The sequence below is a fragment of the Moschus berezovskii genome, chromosome 8 (genome assembly GCF_049115385.1).
Source record: "Moschus berezovskii isolate FMDL1 chromosome 8, NW_MosBer_1.0, whole genome shotgun sequence".
In the NCBI taxonomy this organism is placed as follows: domain Eukaryota; kingdom Metazoa; phylum Chordata; class Mammalia; order Artiodactyla; family Moschidae; genus Moschus; species Moschus berezovskii.
The window spans coordinates 91,280,326-91,306,520 of record NC_142467.1 but is presented as its reverse complement, the minus strand read 5'-3'; the positions used below and the strand labels follow the sequence as shown (position 1 = coordinate 91,306,520).

The following is a 26,195-nucleotide window of genomic DNA, read 5'->3' as shown; positions in this document are numbered from 1 at the left end:
CCTCAGCATCAGTCCTTCCAAAGAACACCCAGGATTGATCTCCTTTAGAATGGATTGGTTGGATCTCCTTGCAGTACAAGGGACTCCCAAGCTTTAGTAGATACTGCTAAATAGTTTTCCAAATTTCCAAACGCTCAAATCACCAACACATGAAAGTGAAAGTCACTCAGTTGTGTCCGACTCTTTGGGACCCCATGGACTGTATAGTCCATGAATCCTCCAGGTCAGAACTGGAGTGGGTAGCCTTTCTTTTCTCCAGGGGATCTTCCCAACTCAGGGATCAAACCCAGGTCTCCCACATTGCAGGAGGATTCTTTACTGGCTGAGCCACCAGGGAAGTCCACCAACACATGAGGATTTGCCAATATTTGGTATTATCAATCTTTAAGGTTTTGGTCCTTTAGGGTGGATATACAGTGTTATAAGTTCTAACTTGCACAGTGACTATTTAGATATCCACTTTAAACATGTTCTTGCTCAAGGCCTTTGCTGATTGTGCCTGTCTTTTTCTTATTGACCTACAGGCGTTATTCACATATTCAGACAAGTCCTCTGTCAGGTATGTTACTGAAAGTATTAGCCTGTGGTTTGCCTTTTCATTCTTTTAATGGTATCTTTTGCTGAACAAAAGACCATGAAAGTTCAATTTATCTATCTTTTCATCTATGACTATTGCTTTCTGTACACTGTTTAAGAAATCTTTATTTTAGGGGCTTCCCTAGTGGCTCAGTAGTAAAGAATACACCTGTCAATGCAGGAGACATGGATTCGATCCCTGATCTGGGAGGATCCCACATGCCAGGAGTAAGTAAGGCCAAGTGCCATGACCACCAAGCCTGTGCTCTAGAGCCTGGGAGCCATAACAAGAGAAGCCAGTGCAATGAGAAGTCCAGGCACTGCACCTAGAGAGTAGCCCCTACTCACCATAACTAGAGTAAAAGCCCATGGAGCAACAAAGATCCAGCACAGTTGAAAATAAATAAACATAAAAATAACTAAATTCTTTAAAGAAAGAAATATTTATTTTAATGTCAATAAATCCAGTAAACACAGAAATAATCACAAAAAGCTAATGTTTAAAAATACAAAGAATTGAAGGGACAAAGTCTGACTGAGTGGGAGAAAGACTGCATTTGTCCATGAGGGTGTGCCCACGTGAGGGTGACATGCAAAGCCTGTGCTTCACTCTAGGATGTGATGTCGGCGAGAGGTGAGTCTCTTATCATATCAACAAGCCGGTGTCGGTGTCCAGTTTGGACAGGGTGCTGTGCCAGGTCTGAGAATGGCTCTGTGGGGGCAGGGGGACCCTGGCTGACTGGCTCAAGAGAAGGACCACCCCCCTTTCATGTGTGTTAAACTGGGTCCAGCCCCGCAAACCCTGGCGGCTTCCCCTAGTCCATGCCCTGCTCTTCCTCTTCCATGCTGGAACCTGCAGAGAGAGCAGTGTTGACACTTGTCCAGCTGGCTCGCAATGGGGGAATTCTCCCCTCCTCGAGTCACCACAAACAGAAGGAGCTTCACATCACAAGCATGGGACTACAAATGATCGCATGCTTGTTTCACTATGCTGCATCACTTCCAAAATCCCCTGCGAGGCTTTCAGATGAAGTCTAGATCCAAAAACTTCCCCCATATTTCCCCCAGTTTGAACAGAACAATACCCAGGGAATCATAAGCTGCCTCATAAAGCTGACTTCCCCAAAGAAAATAAAAGAGATCTCAGCCTCAAGGTTATGAGTATGTAGTCCAGAATGACCAAGCCACTACCTCTTCTGCTGGGGGGTGGTGGTAGCAGGCTGGTGGCCCCTATAACCTTGCCAACAGGACCTTGGCCCACCAGAGGGACATAAGGCTCCTCCAGCAGAAAGGCAGTTCCAGCATCCCCAGGGTAGTTTTCTCCTTATACAGCTTCATGGAGATACAGCACACGTGGTCTTGGGAGCTCAGAGATGTGGTGCACAGGTCCCCAGCATCACTACCCACAGAAGCACTAGCCAGGTGACAGACTTCATTTCTGACGTGTTCACACGACGGGTCTTGGGGAAAACCACAAAGTGATCACAGCCGCAGCACCCAATTTCCTTGTTTGTCCCAGTTCCTACCCCTTACCACTACCTTCTCCCATTTACCATCCTCTCATAAGAACTCAGAACTCCAGGGTAAGGTCAAAGGGTTCCTTGAAATCCACAAGTGGTATACAAAATCCTGGATGTTCATGAGTTTTCCTGAGGGAATGGTCCATCTATTTCCTTAGGTTCTGAAAGAGGTGTGTGACTTAAAACATGCTGAGAACCACTGGACCAAGCCCTCTATTTAAATATGAAGCTAGTTTACAGTATAAAGTTAAGTTACACTAATGACTTCTTTGCATCTTTAGTGAACTGGATTTTCAAAACAACACCTCAGGAAGGAGAATGCCTAACTGAAAGCGTATTTCTAAGGGCAAAAGTGAAGTACAGTTGAAAACTGAGGTGGAGAGGATAACACTGGCAAGAGGCCATCCTGCCTTTCAGCCACTCCCACCGGTGCAGAAGATCGGTGTTTCTGTCCAGATGGCTTCTTGAAGGCTACTACAGGAGAGACAGGCGTTGTCAAAAGAGACACAGGAATCTCTCAGATGAAGCTCAGTTCCTCAGGTTCAAGACACCTCCAAGGCCACACAGGCTGCTAAGCGCTTTGAAAGAAGGGAAGATTCTCACTGTGACTTAGGCGCCCAGGAACCCTGTTTCTATGATCACATCAGTCCTCAAGTAGGAGGAACGTATCTGAAGCATATGCTCCTTTGCAAAAGCGCCAACCAAGCCTTCAGAAAAGTTATGGCTGTGGCATCCTGGGTCTCTACTCTCTGCTGGTGATAAGACACTGCAGCTGTCCTGAGGAGGAGCAATCTGAGGCCTCCTCACCCCTCCCATTGTGCCCTGCTCTTCCTTCTCTGCGTGGTCAGCGAGCTTCATGACCACGCCAGGGCCCTGCCCCTGCTGCAGCCAGGAGGAAGTGATTCTGCAGCAAGGCCTCCCAGGGACTCCCAGGGCTGGCTCAGGCATCACGCTGTTAAATAAGTGGGATTTTTTCCCAGTGTTTTCAGAAACTGTCGTGTAAAAATATAACCATCCAAAAACTGTTTATGTAATTCCTGGGAAGTCTCAACAGATATGTTTCCCTATTTATAATTGTGGCCAGGACTTAAAAAATAAAAGTAGGGGGGTTGTCAAAATTGCAGAGGTTGTCTTATTAAAGTTCTGTGCTTTTGCAGCATCAGAACTGTTTCCCTAATATGGAGACCAGAATCTGCCCAGAACTCAGGTTTTTAGGGGATTTTAGCATGGTTATGTTGGAATTCATTTAAAAGCCTGGGAACACTCTATTATCATAAACATTCCATGCCCACCAGAGTCAACATGGCTCCCTCGTCCCCCTCCACACACCTGCAGGGTCTGCTCTGTTTCTGGGTTGGTCTCCTTGGAGGTGGACATCAGACTACTTGGCACAACTCTCAGGGGTTCAGCTCTCTGGATCTCTACCAACAGAACCCATAAGGTCCTGATCCCTAAACCACAAACTTTGATAACAGGGGAAATGCAAAGTTCCTGAGGGACATTCACAGTGTGAAGGTGATGGTCTGGGCTTCTTTCTAGAATCACCCTGGGATTGCCTAGTTGGCAATCCAACTAGAATCCAGCCTTTACAGGAAAACATCTTTTTTTTTTTTTTTAAATTAGAAAGACTATTCTTCTTTGGGCTACAGTATTGTTTGGATCACAGACTTTTCCAGTAAAAAAGAATCTGATGAGAGCTATGTCTCCACCAAATACACAATAAAATACCACTTGAGGGGGAGAGAATGGGTTCATAACCCACGAAGATGAGCCTGTGAACCTAGAGATAAGACTCTCAGGCCTTAGAGGGGCTTTCTGATAACACAAAGCCTTTAAGCATTCCTAACCACCACCAAGCAAGCACCAGCAGCTGAGGCCTCAGTCCAGGACCGCCCTATTTCCACTTGCACTGAACACCCTGGACAGAACACAGAGGCACAGGACCATCCCACCTTGACAGAAACCCTCGTGTTTCTCCTTTGGGCCCCCCAGCTTGGAGAGGTTGAGGAGAGGAGGAAGAGTGTGGCCAGGCCAGCCCTAACCTTCTTCAGCTGAGGGACCGTGGCCAAGGGACATGTAAAGGAGGCCGAAGAGTCGGGTCAGCAGCTCTTCCTCTCTGTTCTCTCCACGCACCCTTACCCCCACACCAAGCCCTGATGTCAGCCCTACTATGTCCACCACTTCCCACAGGTCCCCTCCCAGGGAAGTTCTTTAACTGGTGGGTGTGGGAAAGAGGAAGGGGAAAAATATTTCTATGCCTCCCAATTCCCTCCACTCTCTAAATATACTCAGAAAATAACTGGAGATCTCATGCCAGGTACCCTAATGGCTCTTCTTACATTCATAAAAAGAATGACTGATGAAGAAATGCAAAATCCCAATACATAAAAATGCTTTGAAAAAGGGAAGCCCCCCAAAAGTTCCCATCTGTTGACCCGAGGCAATAAAATAATGACTTAAACACACACACACACACACACAAAACCTTTGGGGTCTTTCCAAATCACAGAGGATTAAACAGACAATATATAAACAGACAAAGACATGCTCCAGTCTTAAAACTCTGACTTGGTACCAAAGCAGGTGATCCCTAACAACAGTAAACAACCTCTCCCCAGCACCCTTCGGCCCACTTTGCCTCACCCACATGAGGTCCTGGATAATTCTGCAAACATTTATTGACCACTGACTTTGCGTCTTGCCATTCTAGGAGCTGGAGTTACGCAATCTCTGGGCATTTTGAGAGGAGCAGGAAAACAGTTCAGTCAACATTTATTGTATACCTACATTGTGCTAGGTTTTAAAGTTTGAGGGGACAAGAATCTGAGAAAAGAGTAGCTAGGAATAATCCAACTTGGGAAGCACTAATCTACAAATGGTACCTCAGGCGCAAGGAGCAACTAGTTCTGCATGGTAGGATCAGGGAAGGTGACCTAGAGAGGTGACATTTAAGTTAGGCTTGGAAAACATACTAGGATTTTGATGGGTATAGCTGGGAGGGAGTGACATTCCAAGCAGAAAAAACTGAGAGAACAAAGCTTAGGGTTTGGGGCGGGAGTGCTATGGACAGTTGGTTGCATGGGTACATCATGTAGTTAGGCCAGCAGCACCAGAGCCTGAGGTCTGGGGGCAGGGAATGAGAAAATAAAAGGCAGGCTGCAGTTTATGACAGCCGTGGATAAGTGCTGTTCAGAGGACCTGCTGTGTGGAGTGACCACCTGCAGTTTCAGCATCTGTTACACCAACCATTCAAGTCACGGCCCCGCTGCCTCCTGGGAAGCTCCCAGCCAGGAGCAGACTGTGGCAGGGGTGTTAGGGCCTGTCCACTTCTCCTCCTAGTAGTACTCCTCTAAAGGGCAGTCTTTGTGCTGGAGCTTCCCAGTGAGCTGACTGAGGTTCTCAAAGCTGCGTCACAGTCAGAGGGTCTTCCTACCCAATCCTGCTTCCTTCCCCCTCTCCCTTCCCAGGAGGTCGACCTCGACTACTGGGCTTCCCTCTGGAGGCTGCCTTCTCCTGCTGCCTTCCCCTTTATTTATTTGAAAGAATTCAATTAATTTATTTATTTTGGCCACACTGGGTCTTCAGTGCTGCTGTGTGTTTTCTCTAGTTGTGGTGAGCAGGGGCTATTTGCTAGTTGCGGTGGGCAGCCTTCTCACTGCAGTGGCTTCTCTTGTTGCAGAGCACCAGCTCAGTAGCTGTGGCACATGGGCCTAGTTGTATGTGGAATCTTCCAAGACCAGAGATGGAACCATGTACCCTGCACTGACAGGCAGATTCTTAACCACTGGACCACCAGGGAAGTCCTCCTTTTATCTTTCATAGGCATTACCCCCAGCCCCAATGTAATCTCCTGCACTTTGAATTCCATCTTGGTGTCTGCTATCCAGAGGATCCAAACTGACTGAGAAGGATCCTGGATGAATCCTCACTGTCTGGACTCTGACTTGTTGGCACGGAGGAGCCACTGAGGTCTTTTAAATGTGGGAAGCATGATTAAATATGAATTTTACAAATGTTATCTAGCAACAGAGTGAGGAGGGAGGGAATGTGGTGGTGAAAGGAGCATTTAAAAGGACAGCGCATTTATTTACTGGTACCAGATTTTGACATGAAGAAACTGGCAGCATGTATATTTACTATGTATACACTCTTTAACTCAACAATCCCAATTTTAGAAACCTTACAGAAACGCTAGGACAAATGCATGAAAATATAATAATGAGGATGTTTATAGTAGCCTTATATATATTAACATGACATTAGAAAACTCCATGTTCATCTGTAGGAAGGAAGATTAAAAAATGGTACATCCACACAATAATATACTATGCAGTCTTTAAAAAGAATGTAGCAGGCCTCCTTGTACTGTCTTAGAAAGAGGTTTACATTATACTGCCATTTGTAAAAAGCCTGTTGTTCAACAAATATACAGCATGATCCAGTTTTCAAGGACAAAAGTGTGCATGTGCATATCTTCTATATGTGCTTATATACTAAGTCTGGAAGGAGATACATCAACTGTTGATAAAGGTTATTTCTCAGGGTGGATGGCTTTCACTTTTTTACTTTATGTTTTTACATAGTACTATTAAGAGAGGGAATCAGGCTTTTATTTTTACTTATTTTGGTGCTTTTCTGTATTTTCCAAATTTTAAGGTGATAAACACAGATAATCTCTCTTAAAACAAAACTGCAACTTAAAAAGCTCCATGTCCTTCTGGAAAAAATATATAAAAATTCTTCATATTTCTTATCCAGAGGAAAATATAACAAAAAGCTTCTGGGGAGGTCTGTCAATGTCAACGGCCTGGTCTAGGTAAACAGGAATTAGAGATGATCGGGAATAGAGTTGAATGCAAGGTGGCAAAGACAGAAGTTCCAGAAGAAGCCCAGAGTGCTCTCCTGGGTAGTGAGTACATGACCCGCAGAGGAGGAGCGGGTGGAGGAAGGAGAGGGAGAGGGGATGTGTGCTGAGTGCGCTGGCCTGAACGCAGAGGCTTGGGCCAAGCCAGGTGGTGTAAATGAGAAGTGATGCTGGCTCCTGGCCCACAGTTAGGAGGGTAGCTGGGGATAGAAACTTATGACCTATGGAAGAGTCACAACTCACCAGCAGCACTTAACTATGGACTAAAATGCTAAATATAAACAGTGAAACTGTTAAAAAAAAAACTAGAAAAAATATTGGTGAATGTTATCTGATCTGAATAGAGAAGGACTTTAAACACAAATGCAAACAGCATTTTAAAAGTCTGTTAAGTTTTTACATTAATAATAAACACCTATTCTTTAAAAACAAAACACAAAATCAAAAGGCAAGTAAAAACAGGGCAAATATTCACAACATTTGCAGAGAAGAAATATCATTCATATGCTAAAAAAACCCACTAATAAAAAAATGGCTGACACAAAAACAAGCATTTTTTATTGATTAGAATTTTGTCCAATTACATATAACAGAAAACAATAGGGGCTTAAACAAGATGTAAGTTTATTTCACTCTTACATTAAAAAAAAGAAGTTCACAGTCAGTTCAGGGTTAGGATGGTAACTCCAGGAGTCATTAGAGACAGGCATCTTGCTCATTCTGCTCCATCCTTAGGGTGCAGCCCTCAGCCCATGCTGGTTGCTAGAGCTCTAGTCAACATGTCCTCATTTAAGGAGGCAGGATGGAGAAAGGGAGGGTGCATAGAACAGTACACTCTTCTCCTTTTAAGGGGACTTATTAGAAATCCCACATAATGATTACATCTCATTGGCCAGAGCTCGGTCACATGGCCATACCAAGCTTCAAGGAAACACAGACTTTCAGTCATGTGGCAAAGAGGTCAGCTAAAAAATTGGATTTGTTACTAAGAAAGGGGGTGGGGATGGAAATCAGAAAACAACTAGCAATTTCTAACATACATGTGAAGAGAACTAAAATTCCGCATGCTGCACGATATGGCTGAAAAGAAGAAAAAGAATTCTCAAAAGAAATACAAATATAAAGTGTTTTTAATAGGTCAACTTTACTAATAAATAAATGTAAAGAAGCCTTCTTATAGTCTCCTCATGCTAAGATCTTGAAGGGTTGGCCAGACAAGCCATCAAGAGGACACTCAGGAGCTGGCAGTCTTTAAACAACTTCCATACAGCTGCCCATCAATAAGAATCCCAAGGTAAAGGCCCTTCCACCTGTTGAGTGTCTCCTGGCCTTTCTCCCCAGAGTCTCCCTCCAAACCCAAATGATGTCGGATTCTATAAACACCAGGAGGTGGAGAAAATTTTACACCCAGGGGTTCTCTAACTCAACTATGGTTACAATTAAATTTTAGGTGTTTTTGAAAGTTCCTTAAAAAGTAATATCCTCATGCAAACTGAATCAGCAGTTTCAGAACTAAAAAGAACCTCGGCCCCTTTGCTTGGAGTGTCACAAACCAAGCATGAAAACTGGCCACTATAATAAGGAATAGCGTGAGGGAGAATTGGGCAACCCCAACTTAACTCTTCTGGCCAACTGAGAAATTTTACTCTGGGCTCCAGTGGACTACAGTGTCAGCACTACCATCCCTCAAAACGTGAAGAAGACACAGCCAACTGTGGACTCTGAAAGCTTCTTATGCTTTTAGGCCTATTTTTAATAGCAATTATGCCTTTTCTCCATCTCAAACTGTCACCATCACTTCTCACTATTTAACTGAAAGCCTGCTTTTAGCACTGACTTACAATTTCTACTCTTTTTAAATGGCTGTGGATTAGGAAACAAAATACAAGAGCAAACTGATATTTAGTGGAGTCTGGGGGAGGTGGTGGTTAGTCCTGGGAAGCAATGTGATATATGACTGAACATATGTGTGTTTAGTCACATGTATCAGGAACACCTGGATTTGAGTGTGAGTTCTACCATTTGCCTGCTGTGTGTTCTTTTTTTTTTTTTGCTGCTGTGTGTTCTTGAACAAGTTATTAAATTTCTTTGAACCTCAGGTTCCTTATCTTACAACGGGATAATACTGTGCTTCCCTCTTGGCTGGATGACATCACTGACTCGATGGTTGGATGGCATCACCAACTCAATGGACATGAGTTTGAGTAAGCTGTGGGAGTTGATGATGAACTGGGAAGCCTGGCTGCTACAGTGCATGGGGTTGCAAAGAGTTGGACACGACTGAGTAACTGAACTGAACTGTGCTTCCCTCAAAAAGTTTATTGTACTGTCAGAGTCCTGGAGGAAACAGATGGCATACTCACATTGGAAGGGTTTAAGGAAATCAACAATGGTTAGTGAAGCACTTTTGGGTTGGCGACAATGGGGAGCTGTTACTACTTCTAGCCTGAAGATGTGAAGGAAGGGAAGAGGTAAACGAGCCCAGGGGAGGCTGCTATCTGAACAGGTGTCTAACTGGAGTTGTGGGATTCAGTGGAGGATGCAACTGGCCTGCAGTGAATTGATGGCAAACCAGGGGAATAAATTTTTGATCTAGTTTTCCTGTGTCCACCGATCTCTGGCCAGTACTCCCTATTAGCCAAACCTAGTTAGAGGCAAGGCAGATGGTGATGCAGTGCATACAGGTCAGTCTTCCACGACACAGAGCAGGTGGAGATGGTGGAGAACAGATCTGGAGGCACAAATGGAAGAGCTTTGGGGAAGATTAAATAAAACAGAATGTGATGAGCTTAGCAGAACGCCTTGAACATAGTAAGTCCACAAGTCCTCAATAAATGTTAATTTATTCTGAACTTTGGCTCTCTCTCTCTCTCACTTGCTCTCTTTCTGGCTGCCTTTTTAATTTACTGCTTGCTTTCTGGATTTTAATAGGTCACGAATGACTGAAGTGTCTTACAAGTAATGAACTGCTGTTATCACTATTACAGGGTTTTGAGGGGGCAATGAGTACATAAAAAAGATAACCAGGGGCTCTGGTGGCTGGGGAAAAGAGAGAGAAACAAAGTAAGGGGAGAAGGTAGGAGGAAAGGATGGGAGAAAGCTGTATGTTCCCTATCAGGCTGATGTGAACACGGGATTATCTTAGTTTATGATCAAATTAAGCACATACTGGGATGTAACAACAGTGCCTTTGCAATTTTACAGGCTAGTGAGACTTGTCAGAAAGCTTAGTGAGACTTCTAAGGATGCAAAGAGGTATTCCTACCCTAAATGCAAAATCTCGTTCTTACCCATAGATTAATAGGTTTTATCTCAGTACCCTCTTTCCTCCAAAAATGAAGTAGTCAAATTTGTTTACATGGATGTTCATGCATGCTCGCATCTATGTGCCTGGTTCAAGTGAATTTTATATTCTGATTTGGGAAGTGTCTGCTTGGAGTGAGTTGGTCCTCTCATGAGAAGCCTCCCAGTAGGCAGGGAGGTCCAGAGAGTGGTCTGAGCTCTTGAACCCCAGCATCCTTTCCTTAAGCCTTTGCCTGCTGCTGACGTGGCCCCTGAGGAATCTGTCTTAAGTCTGCAAGCTACTCTTGAGTGTCTATATAGGCTACAGAGCAGAACATTCTTGTCTAGCTGCTCCTTCTCACACGGGCTGACTCTCTCCCTCCAGGCCTTCGCACAGGCCATCCTCTCTGCCTGGAACACACACTCTGTCTTTTCACCTGATTAATCTCACCTCACCCTCCAAGCCCTCTGTATGCTCTCACCAATCCTCTTTCATCGTCTCACGGTACATACTACACTGTCCTGTTTCTGGCCTAACTCTCCCAACAGACTGGAAACCTCTTGAGGGACCTTGACATACTCATGTTGGTTTTATCACCACTCAGCAGAATGCCTGGCACACAAAGGATACTGAATCAAAGAATGTTTAAGAAATAATCCAGAAAGTAGAAGTGTCACATATCCCAAGGCATCAAATTAACCACATGATATGTTCCAGAGCATTCTTCCTCTCCTCCTGTCACCCTGCCTCTCCTGCACCACCAGCAGCCAGGACAGGTAACCGTAGGACTGTTCACCTGCTCTTTCCTCAGCCTTCTTCTTTTTCAGGAATCTCTTAAATGCCACTTCCTCAGAGGCTGCCTCTGACCCCTGATCCAAAGCAGTCACTCAGTCACTTGATTACACATCAGTTATTTTAATTTGCTATATAGCATTTACTGTGTTGACACTTTATGTGTTTATTTTAATTATTTTCTATCTCCACCACTAGACTCTAAGCTCCATATGAGCAGGAACCTTGTTCATAACTGTATACCTGGCACCTGGCAAAATATGTGCCACTTAGCGGGGTGTTCATGAAATGTCAAATGAATGCATGCCACTCTTACTGTATTTTGATTTAATTTGATGTATGTCTTCTCTCTTAGCTGTTGGAGTAGGTGCTCCAGAGAAACCGAGACGAGTCTCCCTCATGGCACTGGAGGCCGGGAGGGGGACCTCGGTTCCTTCCTAGGCCAAGGTGGGATATGCTGCCTGCTTACAGCGTCCTTGTGACCAGAGGCTGAGGAATCTTAGCCCATGTATCTGTAGGTTCCAGAGGCTCAGAGTGCTCCTCCAGCTTTCTGTGAGAGTGGCTCCAGATGCCCACTGCTCAGACTGACAGAGGAACGTGCTCAGGGCTCCCAGATGGGCTGGCACCCAGCAGGAAGGAAGCACAGTGTCCAGCACGCTGAGAACAGACATCTTCCTTTCCCATATCACCTCCCTGAGAGTGCACGGAACTGCCTGGCTGGGTGTAGCAGCTGGCCCTGCCTCACGTGGCTTGGCAGCATGTCTCTCTGGCTCTGCCACACAAACAGCCTTGAGAAGCTGCGGCCTCCCTCCTGCCCCTCTGCTCCTGCAGCAACTGCTCTGCCAGCTCAGCGGCAGGCCAGGCCTTGAGTCTCTCCCTTGCCCCTAGCCCTTCCTTAAAGTCCTTTGGTTTACTGGAAACCATAAACTGTGAGAGACAGCCTTTATCACACCCTGAACAGTGCACTCTTAATGTTTAACGCCAGAGGCCAAAACGACCAGGGACACTGGCCTCCTGGCTACTCCCAGTGACTGATATTTGCACCTGGTAATTGAGGTCAGATTTGCTTCTCTTAAGTCACGTGGTTTGCTTCAAGGCAGGAAGACGTCGGGGCCACTTGTTGCAAAGGAACCAGGAGGTGAGCACAGAAACGCTGCAAACCAATTTTGTCAGCAAAGGCTGTGCTTTCCAGGGAGCCAGCCCCAGGAGCATGGAGCTGAGCTGGTAAATGACCCCTGTGAGATCTAAACCCTAACATTTAGCTCAGAGCAAGCTTAGGATACCTTCTTTCCTCTAAGAAACCTGCTGAATGGAAAGTCACTCTGAATCCTTTCCGGAATACTGCTGCTGCTGCTGCTAAGTCACTTCAGTCGTGTCCGACTCTGTGCGATCCCATAGATTAATTAACAAACCAGTTAAACATATTGAATGGACCATCCAAAAGATTCTGGTCACTTAAGGGTCTCCAAATCACAGTGCAGGCCCCACCCTATCCAGACACCCTAATCTTGTTCCAGGATTTGCTTGACCTCAGGTAATTATCTTCCGGTTGCCAAGGAAGCTGCTCAGATAAACAGCAACACAGTCTACCTGGCTCCTCTGCCAGCCTTGGGTCCTTCTGAGAGCGGTGGTGCTCCCTGGTGGCCACCGGTGGCCCTGCCCACTGGGCTGGACACAGCCCTATACCCACTGACACCCGACATCTCTTTCACGTGGGCTCTGGAGGCACAAAATAGGTGCTCAATAAGTGCTTGCTGAACGAAGAATCCCCCAGGGGGGATGCTGGCTCTCAGGCCTCAAGGCGCCTTGGGTAGCCCTGGAGGGGCTGCTGTGGCTGGAGCAGACCCACCACTACCTGGACCAACCCAGGGGCTGCAGCCATGCTGAACAAGGCCTCTCATCTCTGCAAGAGATCCAGCGGGCCCATAGGCCACTTTCTGTGCTCTCAGAGCCAGGAGTCCCACAGACCTCTGAGGAAGGAGTCAGCTGTGGTCAAGCAACTTGGCTGGAGGGCAGACAGGGATGAAGAGTGGCCACATTTGCACTGGATGCCAAGCACCACGGTCAGAGAGGCAGAAGGTCCCACCCTCAGCACGCCAAGGGAACATCACCCTCACCGTCAGCATGTCCACCTGATGACAGAGAACACCCTCGACAGAACGACCCTCCAGGATGGACAACTAGCCTCAAGAAGACACTACAAGGGGACTGAGAGAAGTTGCTGCCCCTGCTGACCCTGAGATGGCTACAAAGGGAGAGCCACAGTGTTCTCAGGGAAGCTTCCACAATAAGACAGAGCCTCATTCTCCCCGCTGTGACACACGGGGAGGGCCCTGGGGGGCAGACCAGACTACCTGACTCCTCAAGGCCACCAAGGTCAACCACTGCCCTGTTTAGGGAGACGGTACAGGGCTGAGCATGGACTCTCAAACTGGACCTGCGGGGCCTGGCTCTGCTGCATGACAGCAGAGTAGCCTTAGGCATCATTTAACCTCTGGTTCTTCATTTGGCTGTGATGGGAATTAAAGAAAATAATATGCATAAAACTTTTAGTTATAAAACCCTCAATACATTTTAGCTATGTAACTATTTTTTCTTTCAAGAACAATGACCTAAACAGAAGAGAAACAGGGGATTAAATGGCATGGCATCACACACCAGCAGAAACTTAATTACCCGCCTTGGATAACAGAAATGACTACAAATAACAGTACAGCAAAGACAGGTTTGAGCTCTTTGGCTCAGTCATTCTAGGCTCCTGATGTACAGCCTACAACAGCCTGAACCACACACGAAAGCTGTTTCCACCCACAGACTAGTGAAGCCTACCGATATGCTTGACAAAGACGATAAAAATAGCTACCATGGGCCATGCACATGCTAAACAGTTCATGCACGTTATTTCATTGAATTCAAGCTGCAAATCTGTGAGATAGGCATTCTTTGTTCCCATTTTACAGATGTAGAAAGTGAGAGGTGAAGAAGCTGAACAATTTCCCAAGTACACCTCCACTCACTGTGTATACACACAAAGAAGCCCACCTGGGACCCAAGCCCAGGCCTGACTGACTGTGGACTTCTCCACTGTGCTATACTAGCTGGAGCAAAATTTTAAGAGCTGTGCATATCCTGGGAAAACCCACTTGGGTAGACCTTACAATTACTTTGCTAGGAGCAAGGGCCACAGCTGTGTATCTAAGACCAGTGGGAGCAGTCCTCAGGCCGCAGGGTGACCAGGGCAGCTGGAAAGGGCATCTGCCATCCCTGCCCCTTAGGGCAAGTCAGGCTTCTTTTCCCAGAGGGTCTTAGGAGACTCCTCCCACACGCACTTTGCAGGCCTGAGGTACAGAGTCCTGCTGTAGGAGTAAGGGCCCAGCTTTGCTCAGGACAGAGAGTCTAGAGTACCCACCTGCCCCCTTCATGTTTGCTCAGGCCCCTCCACACTCCAGGTCTAGTCTGTGTGGCCCCAGGGAGAGGGCAAGGGTGGTGCAGGTCTGGTCTGGTCTGGTGGGGAATGGGGAAGAGAACACTGGAAGCACACTGCCCCCAGTCCTGTTCTGCCTCTCAGAAAACAAAGGAGGTTCCCAGCATCTGTTACCATGGATGCCCTTCTATGAGGAGCTCCTAACGCCCAAGACTGAGGGTCCCGTGTGTTGAGAAGGCCTTGTGCCTCAATCCCCTACAAAAGCTAGTACCAGCTGCCAGAGGATTAGACTCAGAACTGTTCCTGTATATTACCATTTTCTCTTGGACACCAAAGTGAATCCTGGGGAGAAAGCACTGGCCTGGGACTCCATGAGTCATGGCTCCTATTTCCAGCTTTGCTCCTAACTCTCCTCATGACCTTAAGCAAGTCACTCGACCTCCCTGGTCTAAACCGTCATCATAGCTGACATTCACCGAGGTTTTACTCTGAGCCAGGCCCCATGCTGGATGCATCATCACATTCATCTTCAGAGACTCCTTTGAAGTAGCTATTATTTTCCCTGCCATTTGCAGGAATCTGTGGAGGAACAGGAAAGTTAGGAGACATGCCCAGAGCCACACAGTTAGAAAGGGTGGTTCTGGCTCTCAGGATCATGTGTTTTCTAAGCTGTTCCCCACTGTGACATACAGAGTTACTTTATAAAGGACACCTGTAAAATAGTTTCAAAGCAAAAAAAAAAAAGGGAAGAGGGGCTTCAAAATATAAATAAAAATCACAACCCCCTGGACATCACTTAAGGTATAACCCTAGTTCCCCGAAGCACATTTTGCAGAATGTGTCCACAGAATCAGAGACCTCCAAGATGGGAAAGACCCTCAATAAGTCATTTTTTCCCTTTCTTCCTTCCTTGTGGGCAAGAATGCCATGACGAGCCAAACTCTATGGATGACACCAGAAAGGTTAAGGAAAGTTGGCCAACTTAGGCCCTTAGTCGGGAGATTAAGAGGAAGACAGAACTAGGATTCCCATTTGTGTTAAGGTGGAGCCCCTCCAACCAACACTTAAACATTTTAATATAATATTAAAATACACCCTTTCTAACTGTAAAAGCCAATTTTATTTCATGACAAAGCTGGTCAATATTGGGCTCTGACCGTAGTTGGTCTTCCCTCTCCTGGCAAAGCTCTGTATCAGGGCTCATAGTTGCAGACAACAGAACTAATAATAGTGGCTAACACTGCCAGGGAAGGGTCTAAAAAGAATTCTGAGGTCGGAGGCCAACCAACCAGAACAATGCTTCAACCACATCTTAGAGCTGGGAGGAGAATAAAATCCTACCTTTCCTCAGTGCCCTGCAAGGCTAGCCCCTCCTCCCTCTTCTGCCTCTTCTCCTCCCTGGTAGGAGGAGAGGGCTCTCTGGTGTACTGACCTCCTTTCTGTTAGGCAAACACTCCCAACTCAGGGCTATGAATTTACTGTCCCCTCTGCCTGGAACACAGACATTCACTTCGCTTGCTCCCTGACTTCACCTAGACTTCTGCTCAAAGACCCAGTTAAAGAAGTGTTCCTGGACTACCTTGTTACTCTAAGCCCTTTCCCTGCTTGACTCTTCCTCACAGCATCTACTGCTCCCAAACATTGCATACAGCTTTGCCTGTCGGAGCTTCCCTGGTGACTCAGTGGTAAAGGATTCACCAGTCAGTGCAGGAGACACGGGTTTGATCCCTAGTCTGGGAAGACTCTACACGCCATGGAGCAACTAAGCCTGAGGGCCACAACTACTGAGCTTGTGCTCCAGAGTCCATGAACCGCAACTACTGAGCCCCCACAACCTAGAGTGGCGCTCCACAACAAGAGCAGCCACTGCAATGAGAAACCCTTGCAACGCAACTAGAGTGTAGCCTCCACTCTCAGCAACTAGAGAAAAGCCCGCACAGCAATGAACACCCAGCACAGCCAACACCAAAAAAAGAAAAAAAAGGCATTGCCTGTCTCCAGAATCAGACTGCAAGCTCCATGAAGGCAGGTTGTTTTGTTTACTGCTGTAAGCTCACAGACTGACACCTTTAAGGTGCTTAGCTATTTGCTGAATACTTTATGAAGGAATCAACAAAGGAGTGAATGGAAAGCTTCAACACAAGTCCTCACATTCTCTGGCCTGCACTGGAGGATTCAGGTAGCAGCAAGAGTCAACTTGTGTTGTGGTTGCAGCTGTGCTGTCACCCTGCCCAGATCTTGATCAGCCTTGTGGCTCCCACTGTGGAGGGAAGACAAGCCTGGGGACCTGTACCTCCAAAATTCCCCTGTCAGTCTCTGCAGCTCTTGGAACTTGTCTGGGCTGTTGCTGTGCAGACCATGAAGGCCTGGCTAGGTTCCTGACCCTGCTTTCCCAGGGCCTCAGACAGGCTGGCAAGTGAGTTGCCCAAAGTCTCCTTTCTCCCCTAGACCAGGTCAGCCCAGGGAGTGACACAAACAAATGCAACCATGTATAGATTCAGAGGGTCACATGAGGTCAGAGTTGGGGAAGCCTTCGTGAACTGGAGACCAGCCTGTGCTCTGCAGATAACGCATGCCAGTGTGGACGCAAGTGTGTGTGTGAACTCTGGGGTCTGGCAGATCCAATTCATCAGCCGTGTGATTTTGGAGAGTCATTTGAAAAACACTGCTTTTCTCAGGTGCAAAATGGAAAGAAATATCCCCCCGTTTATATAGTAAGCTTGTCTTCCTGTTAAAAAGTCTTTACTTCCTCCTCTTTGTGATACTGAGTCAAAGTCCGTGGCTTGATCATCAAATCCTACCATCACCAAAATCTGGTCAACCCAGTGTACCAGGTATGGTCCCTCCAACTCCCTCCGACACTCCTGCTCCTTCTCATACCTGTGCACTGGGGGCTACCACCCACCTTCTTCTCTCCTACCACAGTCAACCTAAGCCCAGGGCAGGCATCACGAAGTCTCCCCATCATGGGCTTCTGGGCACTCACTGGTGTAAGTATAGCATGTTAACAAATAGGAACAAAATTTTGACTTTCCAACCAGAATGTGGGGTCCTTGAGGGCAACTGTCTGTTCTCTTATGATGTCTCTTCCCTGCTGCTGCTGCTAAGTCACTTCAGTCACGTCCGACTCTGTGTGACCCCATGACAGAAGCCCACCGTCCCTGGGATTCTCCAGGCAAGAACACTGGAGTGGGTTGCCATTTCCTTCTCCAGTCTCCTCCCTACCAGGCATTAAATAATAAATAAAAATTCTTGCTGACTCATCTGAAGTTAGAATTTAGTTAAAAGGCTCTCCAGTACTACCTCTATTACCCAAGGGAAGGGGAAAAAAAAAAGCCCACCTCTACCTCCAACCCAGACATGTAAAAGAACTCCCTAAAAACAATGCATTGAATAAATCACAAGGACTAGTCTCACTTCAAGATTTCAGGAAGGAAAACACAGTTAAACTGAAAACTGTTAACTGGTGTTCAAAAAAAAAGAAAAACACTCAACAAACAGACAGGAAGTGTTTTTTAGGACCACGTCTATCAAAGACCCTTAGGGGCTGATTCACCCTTCAGCATATTCTTTCTAACACCTGCTTTTACTAAAAACCAACAGCTCAACACCAGAGCTCTGTGAGTCAGAAGCAGAGTGAAACTGGACACAGAAGCACTCAGCTGTGAAGCTCAACACCCAGAGAGCAAGCAATAGACACACTGAGTGTGGCTGGCCAGCGCCCTGTGGCCACAGGCGTGGGCCCTGGGGAAGCTGAGCAACACCACCTGAGATTTTCCTCTTGCCTTGTTCCTCTCTCTGGCCCATGCCTCCGCTTCCCCCACTCAACTACTAAATACATCTGGAAAAAAGTACTTCATGATTCCCCAGGTAAACTAATTCTACATTGTTTCAAGTAAGACCTAAGGACCAATGCATATTTCTTTCTTGTGTTTTTTTAAAGAATATTAAAAGATACCACTTTGAAAATGCAAGAGATATATTAGAGTATCAAGAGAAGAATTAGATATAATATCTTTTTATTTTAACCTGGTATTAGATAATCTTTTTGAATGCAATTCTACACAGACATGAAGAAACTGTCCCTTTAAATTTCAAACAACATCAACTTAGTTATTTTCCTTTATCATATCTGTAAAAACAGGAATTGGTCACTACACCTTACAGAGTCACAAAACATAGTCCACACAAAATCTGTACACAAAAATGCTCACTGCAGCATTATTTGTAATAGCCCCAAAATAGAAATAACCCTAACATCCATCAAATGATAAATGAATAAATAAAATGTGGTATCCCCATACAATGGAATATTATTTGGCAACGAACAGGAATGGAATACTGACATATGCTACAATGTGGATAAACCTTGAAAACATCAAGCTAAAGTGCAAGAAGCCAGACGCAAAAGACCCCATATTGTATGGTTTTATTCATATGATCCAGGATAGGCAAATCTACAGGGACAAAAAGTAGATTAGTGGTTTTCAGGGGCTGGGGTAAATGGGAGATTGGGGAGGCAATAATTAGGGGTACAGAGTTTTTTTTAGGGGTAATGAAAAACGTTTTAAGTTGATTTTGGTGATGAATACACAATTCCATGAACATTCTAAAAACCACTGAACTGTACATTTTAAATGGTTGAATTGCACAGTATGAGAAATATACTTCAATAAAGCTGTTTCTTAAAAAGAAGACATGACACCATAAAGAAGATATCACACCATAAAACTCCTCGAAAAGAACACAGGCAAAACACTGTCTGACATAAATCATATCCATGTTTTCTTGGGTTGGTCTCCCAAGGCAATGGAAATAAGCAAAAATAAACAAATGGATCCTAATCAAACATAAGCTTTTGCACAGCAAAGGAAGTAACAGACAAAACAAAAAGATGACCTACAGACTGGAAGAAAATATTTGCAAATGACATGACCAACAACAGCCTAATTTCCAAAATATACAAACAACTCATACAACTCAATAACAAAAAAACCCCAAACAACCCAACTGAAAAGTGGGCAAAAGACCTAAATAGATATTTCTCCAAAGAAAGCATGCTCATCGTCGCTAATTATTAAACAAATGTAAATCTAAACTACAATGAGGTACCGTCTCACACTGGTCAGAATGGCCATCATTTAAAAAATCTACAAATAACAAATGCTGGAGAGGGTGTAGAGAAAAGGGAACCCTCCAACACTGTTGGTGGGAATGTAAATGGGTGCAAACACTATGGAAAATAGTATGCAGGTTCCTCTAAAAACTAAAAATAGAGTTGTCATATGATCCAGTGATTCCTTTCCTTGGCAAATATCCAGACAAAAGTGTAATTCAAAAAAATACATGCATCCCTATGTTCATAGCAGCACTGTTTACAACAGCCAAGACATGAAAACGACCTAACTGTCCACTGACATTTGGATGGATAAAGAAGATGTACCATGTATATACAATGGAGTATTAGTCATAAAGAGTAAAATAATGCTGTTTGCAACAACATGGATAAACCTAGAGATTATCACACTAAGTGAAATAAGTCAGAAAGAGAAGGACAAATAATATACAGTATCACTTACATGTGGAATCTAAAATACAACACAAATGAACACATCTATGGAGCAGAAAGACTCACAGAAACAGGTAACAGACTTGTGGCTGCCAAGGAGGGAGGGCACGGGTGAGGGAAGGACTGGGAGTTGGGATTAGCAGATGCAAACAATTATTAATATATACAGAATATATAAATAACAAGGTCCTACTACAGAGCACAGGAAACTACATTCAATATCCCATGATAAACCATAATGGAAAAGAATATGAAAAATAATATAGATACGCATAACTGGATATATATGTGTATAACGCATTTTGCTGTACAGAAGAAACTAACACAACATTTTAAATCAACTATACTTCAATAAAATTTTTTAAAAAGAGGACACAGAAAAAGTACTCCACAATCTCAAGTCAGTGACTGTGATTTCTGAGACTACTGTATAAGTCTAGCAGTTTGAAACATCCAGAGTTAATGTGCCCTCAAGGCTGTCTTGCGGAGAAGGCAATGGCACCCCACTCCAGTACTCTTGCCTGAAAGATCCCATGGATGGAGGAGCCAGGTAGGCTGCAGTCCATGGGGTCGCTAAGAGTCGGACACGACTAAGCGACTTTCACTTTTCGCTTTCATGCACTGGAGAAGGAAATGGCAACCCACTCCAGTGTTCTTGCCTGGAGAATCCCAGGGACGGCGGAGCCTGGTGGCTGCCGTCTATGGGGTCGCACAGAGTCGGACACGACTGGAGCGACTTAGCAGCAGCAGCAAGGCTGTCCTGAGTAGCCGGAGAATAAGTGCCCTAAAGCAGTCCCACAGGACAGCTTTTCTTTCATTGACCACAGTTTTATCTGTAATGTTTTAAAACATTCAGATATTAGCAGGTACTTATTAGTGACCTGGTTGATAAAACGGCTGACCTTGACAACAATTTAGACTTAAGTTGTGTCAGTTTTACTAGAACTAGGCTGAGACAGATTGATGCTTGGAGTTTGTTAGTTTGTTCCTCCTCAAACAGGTCACCAAACCTCCCAGGTGCAGAGGAAGACTTCAGATTTTTGAAATCAAACCTTTCCAATTTATGGAGGTTATGGGTTCTTCAGATGAACTACTGAACTACCCTGCATCCACTGGTATACATAACGATGCACATAAGGCAAACAGTAATAAAGGCAAATTTTACCAGTGTGTGCCAACAGTTCAGGTTAAATAAAATATGAAAAAAGAAGTGCATTCCAGATACATGTATGCAAATATAATTCACCTTCTACCTGTAGGTGGCCAGTCTAACTCTAAAAAAAAATAATTTTATTTATTTTTTGGGGGGTCTGTACTGGGTCTTCGGTGCTGTGTGGGCTTTTCTCTTGTCGCAGCGAGCAGGGGCTACTCTCTAGGGCATGCGGGCTTCAGTAGCTGTGGCACACAGGCTCAGTAGTGGTGCATGGGCCTACTTGCTCTGCTGCATTTGGGATCTTCCCAGATCAGGGATGGAACCCACATCTCCTTCACTGGCAGGCAAATTCTTTATCACTGAGCTATCAGGGAAGGCGCAGCTTAAGTTTCTGATAACAGGCAGGAGCTTCAGAGACCTTGGGCTGCCACTCTGGCTTGCTACATTTTAGCTCTGAAAGTGATCTAATCTCTGAGTCTTGGCTTCCATATTTGAAACAAATGAATTATATCACTTATTTGACCAAGTTTGCACGGAGACTGAATAAAATATAAACTGTGGGGCACAGTGCCTAACACATAGAGGCTTGAGGCAAAGCTGGTGCAGATTGGGGTGAAGGTCGAGGGAACATCAAGTTCCTCGCAAAGACTTGTGACACTGAGAGGGAAGAAGTCCCAGAATTCCTGTCAGGCAGACCCCCTAAAGGGGTTGTAGCTAAGGGAAGGACACCACCATACCTAGCAGATGCTGAAAATCAAGGAAGGCCTTTGCTAGACCCCATCAGAATGCCAAGAAGTGTTGTAGTTGTCCTTAGCATTAAGGACAAAGCATTCTTATTACCAAATATAAAACTTAGAGTTACTGCCTGATGAGGACAAATCTCACAAATGGGGTTAAAATAGAACAGAAACAATCTCTACTCAAACTGCTCAGATTACAACACTAACGGTGGTTTTAGGACAGATAAACTAGAGCTGTGAAATTACCCAATGTGGGATCGGGGGGAGATCAGGGGCAGAAGCCCTCTGTGGGGGCAACAAGGTCAGGGTGAGTAGAAAGAAACCCTGGGCCTTGCCGGCCAGGGGTGTCTCTCCAGCAATACAGAACAGTCTGTCCGGTGAGCAACTGTGAGAAGGACCACAAAGTCCATGCAAAGAATACCTCGTATTTCCAACTTACCACATACTTGTTGAATTAAAGGGACTGCCTGGGTGGGTACCATCTCCTAGGAAGACAACAGGGACAGGCCCAAGGAGCCTAAGTGAAGGGATACCACACTCCCAGTGCACACCTGGCCCTCCATTCCCTCAGTAACATTCCAGTAATATTTCTGGTTTCACTGCTATTGCTCTTCTGTTTTCATAAATAAACTGTGAAAATCAACAAACTACCTCAAAATCAAACAAGTGTGGTCTACACCAATCCTGTATAACAACAACAACAAATAATGTGGAACAAATAAGAGAAAAACTCTGGTCAAGCAGGAAGCTCACCCATGGCTGGTAGCTGGCATTCTTGTCTTCAGGAGGAGGGAGTCCATTTTCTTGTTTCTCTGCTGCCTAGCCTCATCACTGCCTGCAGTGCAGGGAAGTCCAGGGCCTACCGCCATCTGCAGGCAAAACAGAAAAAAACACAAGTTATGGCTCAAATCACCCACCTGAAGCCCTCCTGCCTGGGCTGAAACACCTGGGTCCTGTCCAGGTGCAAGAAACAGAAGCACTCAGTTCTGCGTCTGGGATCCCACCACAGAGTTGAGACACGGTAAAAATTCTAAACAATCAAGGGCTCAAGTACATCTTAACATCAGCAAACCCTTATACGAGGCTCACCATGTGCCAGACACTGCTCTGAATGCCTTATATTTATTAGCTCATTTAATCCTCAAAAAAATTGGGTGAATGTTTTAGGAGGCCTCTGCCAATTTGCCTGATTATTGAGTTAGGCTGAATAACTAAAATGAAAAACTTGGTAATACCTGATTTCAAAGAAGGGTCAGGTAAGAAAACTCTGGGACAGATTCTGAACATCCCCCAGATCATCCATCCCCTGAATATTTATCAAATGCCTGTTATGGAGCAGATGCTGCTCTAGGACCTGGGGGAACGGCATGAATGCAAAAGACAAAGTCCCTGCTCTCACAGAGCTTCCATTCTGGTGGAGGGAAGCCACAATAGAGGTGGCGATAAACGTACAGAAAAAAAAGCAGGGTAAAGGGGATAGAGGGTGATGACCACGCTGCTAATGTTCAGTCGTTTCTTCATTCCTTTCCAAGTGCTTGTTAACCATTCGCCACAAGCAGACTCCGTACTGAGATGCACTGATGGAACGAAAATAGACATGGCCCCTGACTGTAAGGGTTACTTACTCACGTGGGAGAAGCGTATGATCACCTAAGCAAAAGCGAAGAGGTGTGATAGCAGAACGGCACGGGTCCCAGTGAGAGCATCTTAGGGAGCTCAGGAACCAGGGATGGAGTGGGAGAAGGAGAAGCATCCTTGGTAAAAAAGCAGACCGCGTGCAAAGGCTGGATCTCAGACAGCAGGCCAGAGGCAGAGTGGGGAGATGGGAAACAGAAGGAGGGGAGGAAGGGTGTGGCCCCTGCACGGCACTTCCAGCCACAGGAGGTCTTTTTCCTCTGAGGAGAGCACCACACCAGGGCCAAAGAAGTCAATATCTAAATCCCCGGAAGCTGTGACTATACTGCCTTACAATGACAAAAAGAGCACTGGAGATGTGGTTAAGGATCTCGAGATGGGGAGATTATCCAGGTGGACCCAATGGAATCACAAGTGTCCCTGTAAGAGGGAGGCAAAGTGAGATTCAGAAGATGAGTGTCAGAGTGTTGCAGCGTGAGAAACACTTGTTAGTTTTAGAGGTGGAGGAAGGGTCTATGAGCCAAGGAATGCAGGAAGCCTCCAGAAGCTGGAAAAGTCAACAGAATGATTCTCCTCCAGGAGCTCCAGAAGGAAAAGAGCACTTCTGAAAACTTTGCAATGGTAACATAATAAATTTGGATTGTTAAAAGCTACTAGTTTTGTGTTCACTTGTTACAGCAACAATACACTACCACACATTGGCTTCTGTAAAACACAGATTATAAGTAAGGGGAAGTGGAGGAAGGGGCCAGCTGGAGGTCACTGTGTCCCCGAGACAAGAGATGTGAGAGCCTGAACCACAGCAATGCAGAGAGGTGAAGAGGAGCAGAAGAATCCCAGGAAGGGAGGCACTGGCCAGTCAAGTTCCAGACATTACTGGAACGCTGAAGCAGGCTCTCTTTAGGCTCAGGACCTGCCTGGTTCATCCTACACAGAGCCCCCCACCCTCTGTAGAAGGAGGAAGTTTGCACAGGGCTGTAAGACCAGCTCTAGACACAGACACCATTTGCTCATTTGACAGGGACCTGCCAACCCCTTTCCCACAAAGAAGTCCAGGGACTTCCAGGAACATGCTCTAAGAAGTAACAACCTAGGAATTTCTACCATGAAAAAAGTAGCAAGTGTTCCGGCCAAGTATGAGGCCTTGCTGTGAACCTTTTAATCTTCTGAAGAGAGATTTTGTAATCCTGGAAAGGAGGCATCTAAAATTTAAATATACATATCTTAAACCTGGGTGAAACAGAAACATGGCTTTACCCAACATGTAGAAATTTCACGGTCAGCAGAATAAAGTACAAGTTGCAGAAAGAGAATAAAAGAGAAACTAGGAGACCCTCTCTCACCATCTCCTCCATTCCTATCTAATGATTCAGACCTGCTAAGAAAGTGGGATTCTAATTTGGCCCAACCTAACGGCTATTGAGAAGAAGAGGCAATAAAAATTAGTTCAGGGAATTTTAGCTATATTCTATTTTACTCCAAAAGTATAAATATAGACACACTAAGAAGAAGTACCTTGGAGGACACTGAGTGGTGACAGGGAAGTCTTGTCAACCTCCTGTGGCTCCGCAGGCCACAGAGACCTGGCTGGATTCTTTGAGCATACATACAAGGATGCAGGAGTGCCTGCAGAAGGCACAATGTCAGGCAGTCCTGTGAACGTTCAAATGGGCTAATTTTAAAAGTTATTTGTATAAACTGTTTTTCTGTTGACAAAAGTGACAAGTTTATTAGTGGAAAAAACAAAAATTCCCTGTAGTCCCATTTTCTGTAGTTCAGAGGTAACTTATCTGTAAATATTTCTTCCAATAATTTTTGAGATTCTCACACACAGACATACATACAAACATACACTTTCTAACAATATTAGGATACTGTGCATATTTTCCTTTTGCAACCAGCTTTGTTTTATCCAATAGTATATAATTTTTCCATGTCATTAAATATACTTTTAATAGTTGGCACTATTCTATCACTATTTTTCCATGGTATCAAAATCTCTTAATTAATCCCTAATGGCTGGACAACTAACTGGTTCTAACTTCATGATAACAGAAGTCAGACTGGGAGGAATAGCCCCATCTATAAGAAAACCTCCTCACTTAAAATCTGTGTCTGAAGCTCAAATTATTTCTTAGGCTTGTGTTTCACACCTTTTAGCCATCCATACATCACTATTATTGTTTCCCCATAATTAAATGTCATATATACTGTACTTAACATTTCTCTTTAAATCAACTCATTTCTACCCTTAAATAAATGTTTTAAAAGCAAACCTTATTTACTACTGTAAATGGAAAGCCAGCATTACATGTCATAAATGAAGGCAGTCATAAGAATAAATACAATGGAAAACACAATGGTGTCATGAAAATATAGTTGATATTGTTATCCCTGAGCTCATCCTTTCATATCAAGTGGGAGATTAGGAAGGCTTAACACGGTGTTAAAGACATACTAGTACCAAGCTTGAGAATTTTCTCCTTCCCTTGATCAGAAGATTGGAAAGGAATCGACCAGAGGAATAACCTTCTCACCATGGGAGTCAGTGTTATGTGAGGCTGCAAATATACCCCACCGAGAATTACCCTGTACCACCTGAAAAAAGCCCAAAGGCAAACAAGTTTTAGGATACATGC

At 45.0% G+C, this 26,195-nt stretch overlaps 1 protein-coding gene across 1 annotated transcript in view; it reads right to left on the bottom strand.

Moving 5' to 3' along the window:
* Positions 1-401: 401 nt before the first annotated feature.
* The window catches only part of LOC129558864 (uncharacterized), a 31,321-nt gene continuing 5,527 nt past the window's right edge, over positions 402-26,195 (bottom strand). Inside the window, exons 3-5 of the mRNA XM_088839310.1 lie at positions 25,072-25,209; positions 22,675-22,790; positions 402-1,429 (exon numbers count right to left, since the gene is read on the bottom strand). Of these exons, the coding sequence (XP_088695436.1) occupies positions 1,321-1,429; positions 22,675-22,790; positions 25,072-25,209 (363 nt within the window). The 3' untranslated portion in view covers positions 402-1,320. The remainder of the gene's footprint in view (positions 1,430-22,674; positions 22,791-25,071; positions 25,210-26,195) is intronic.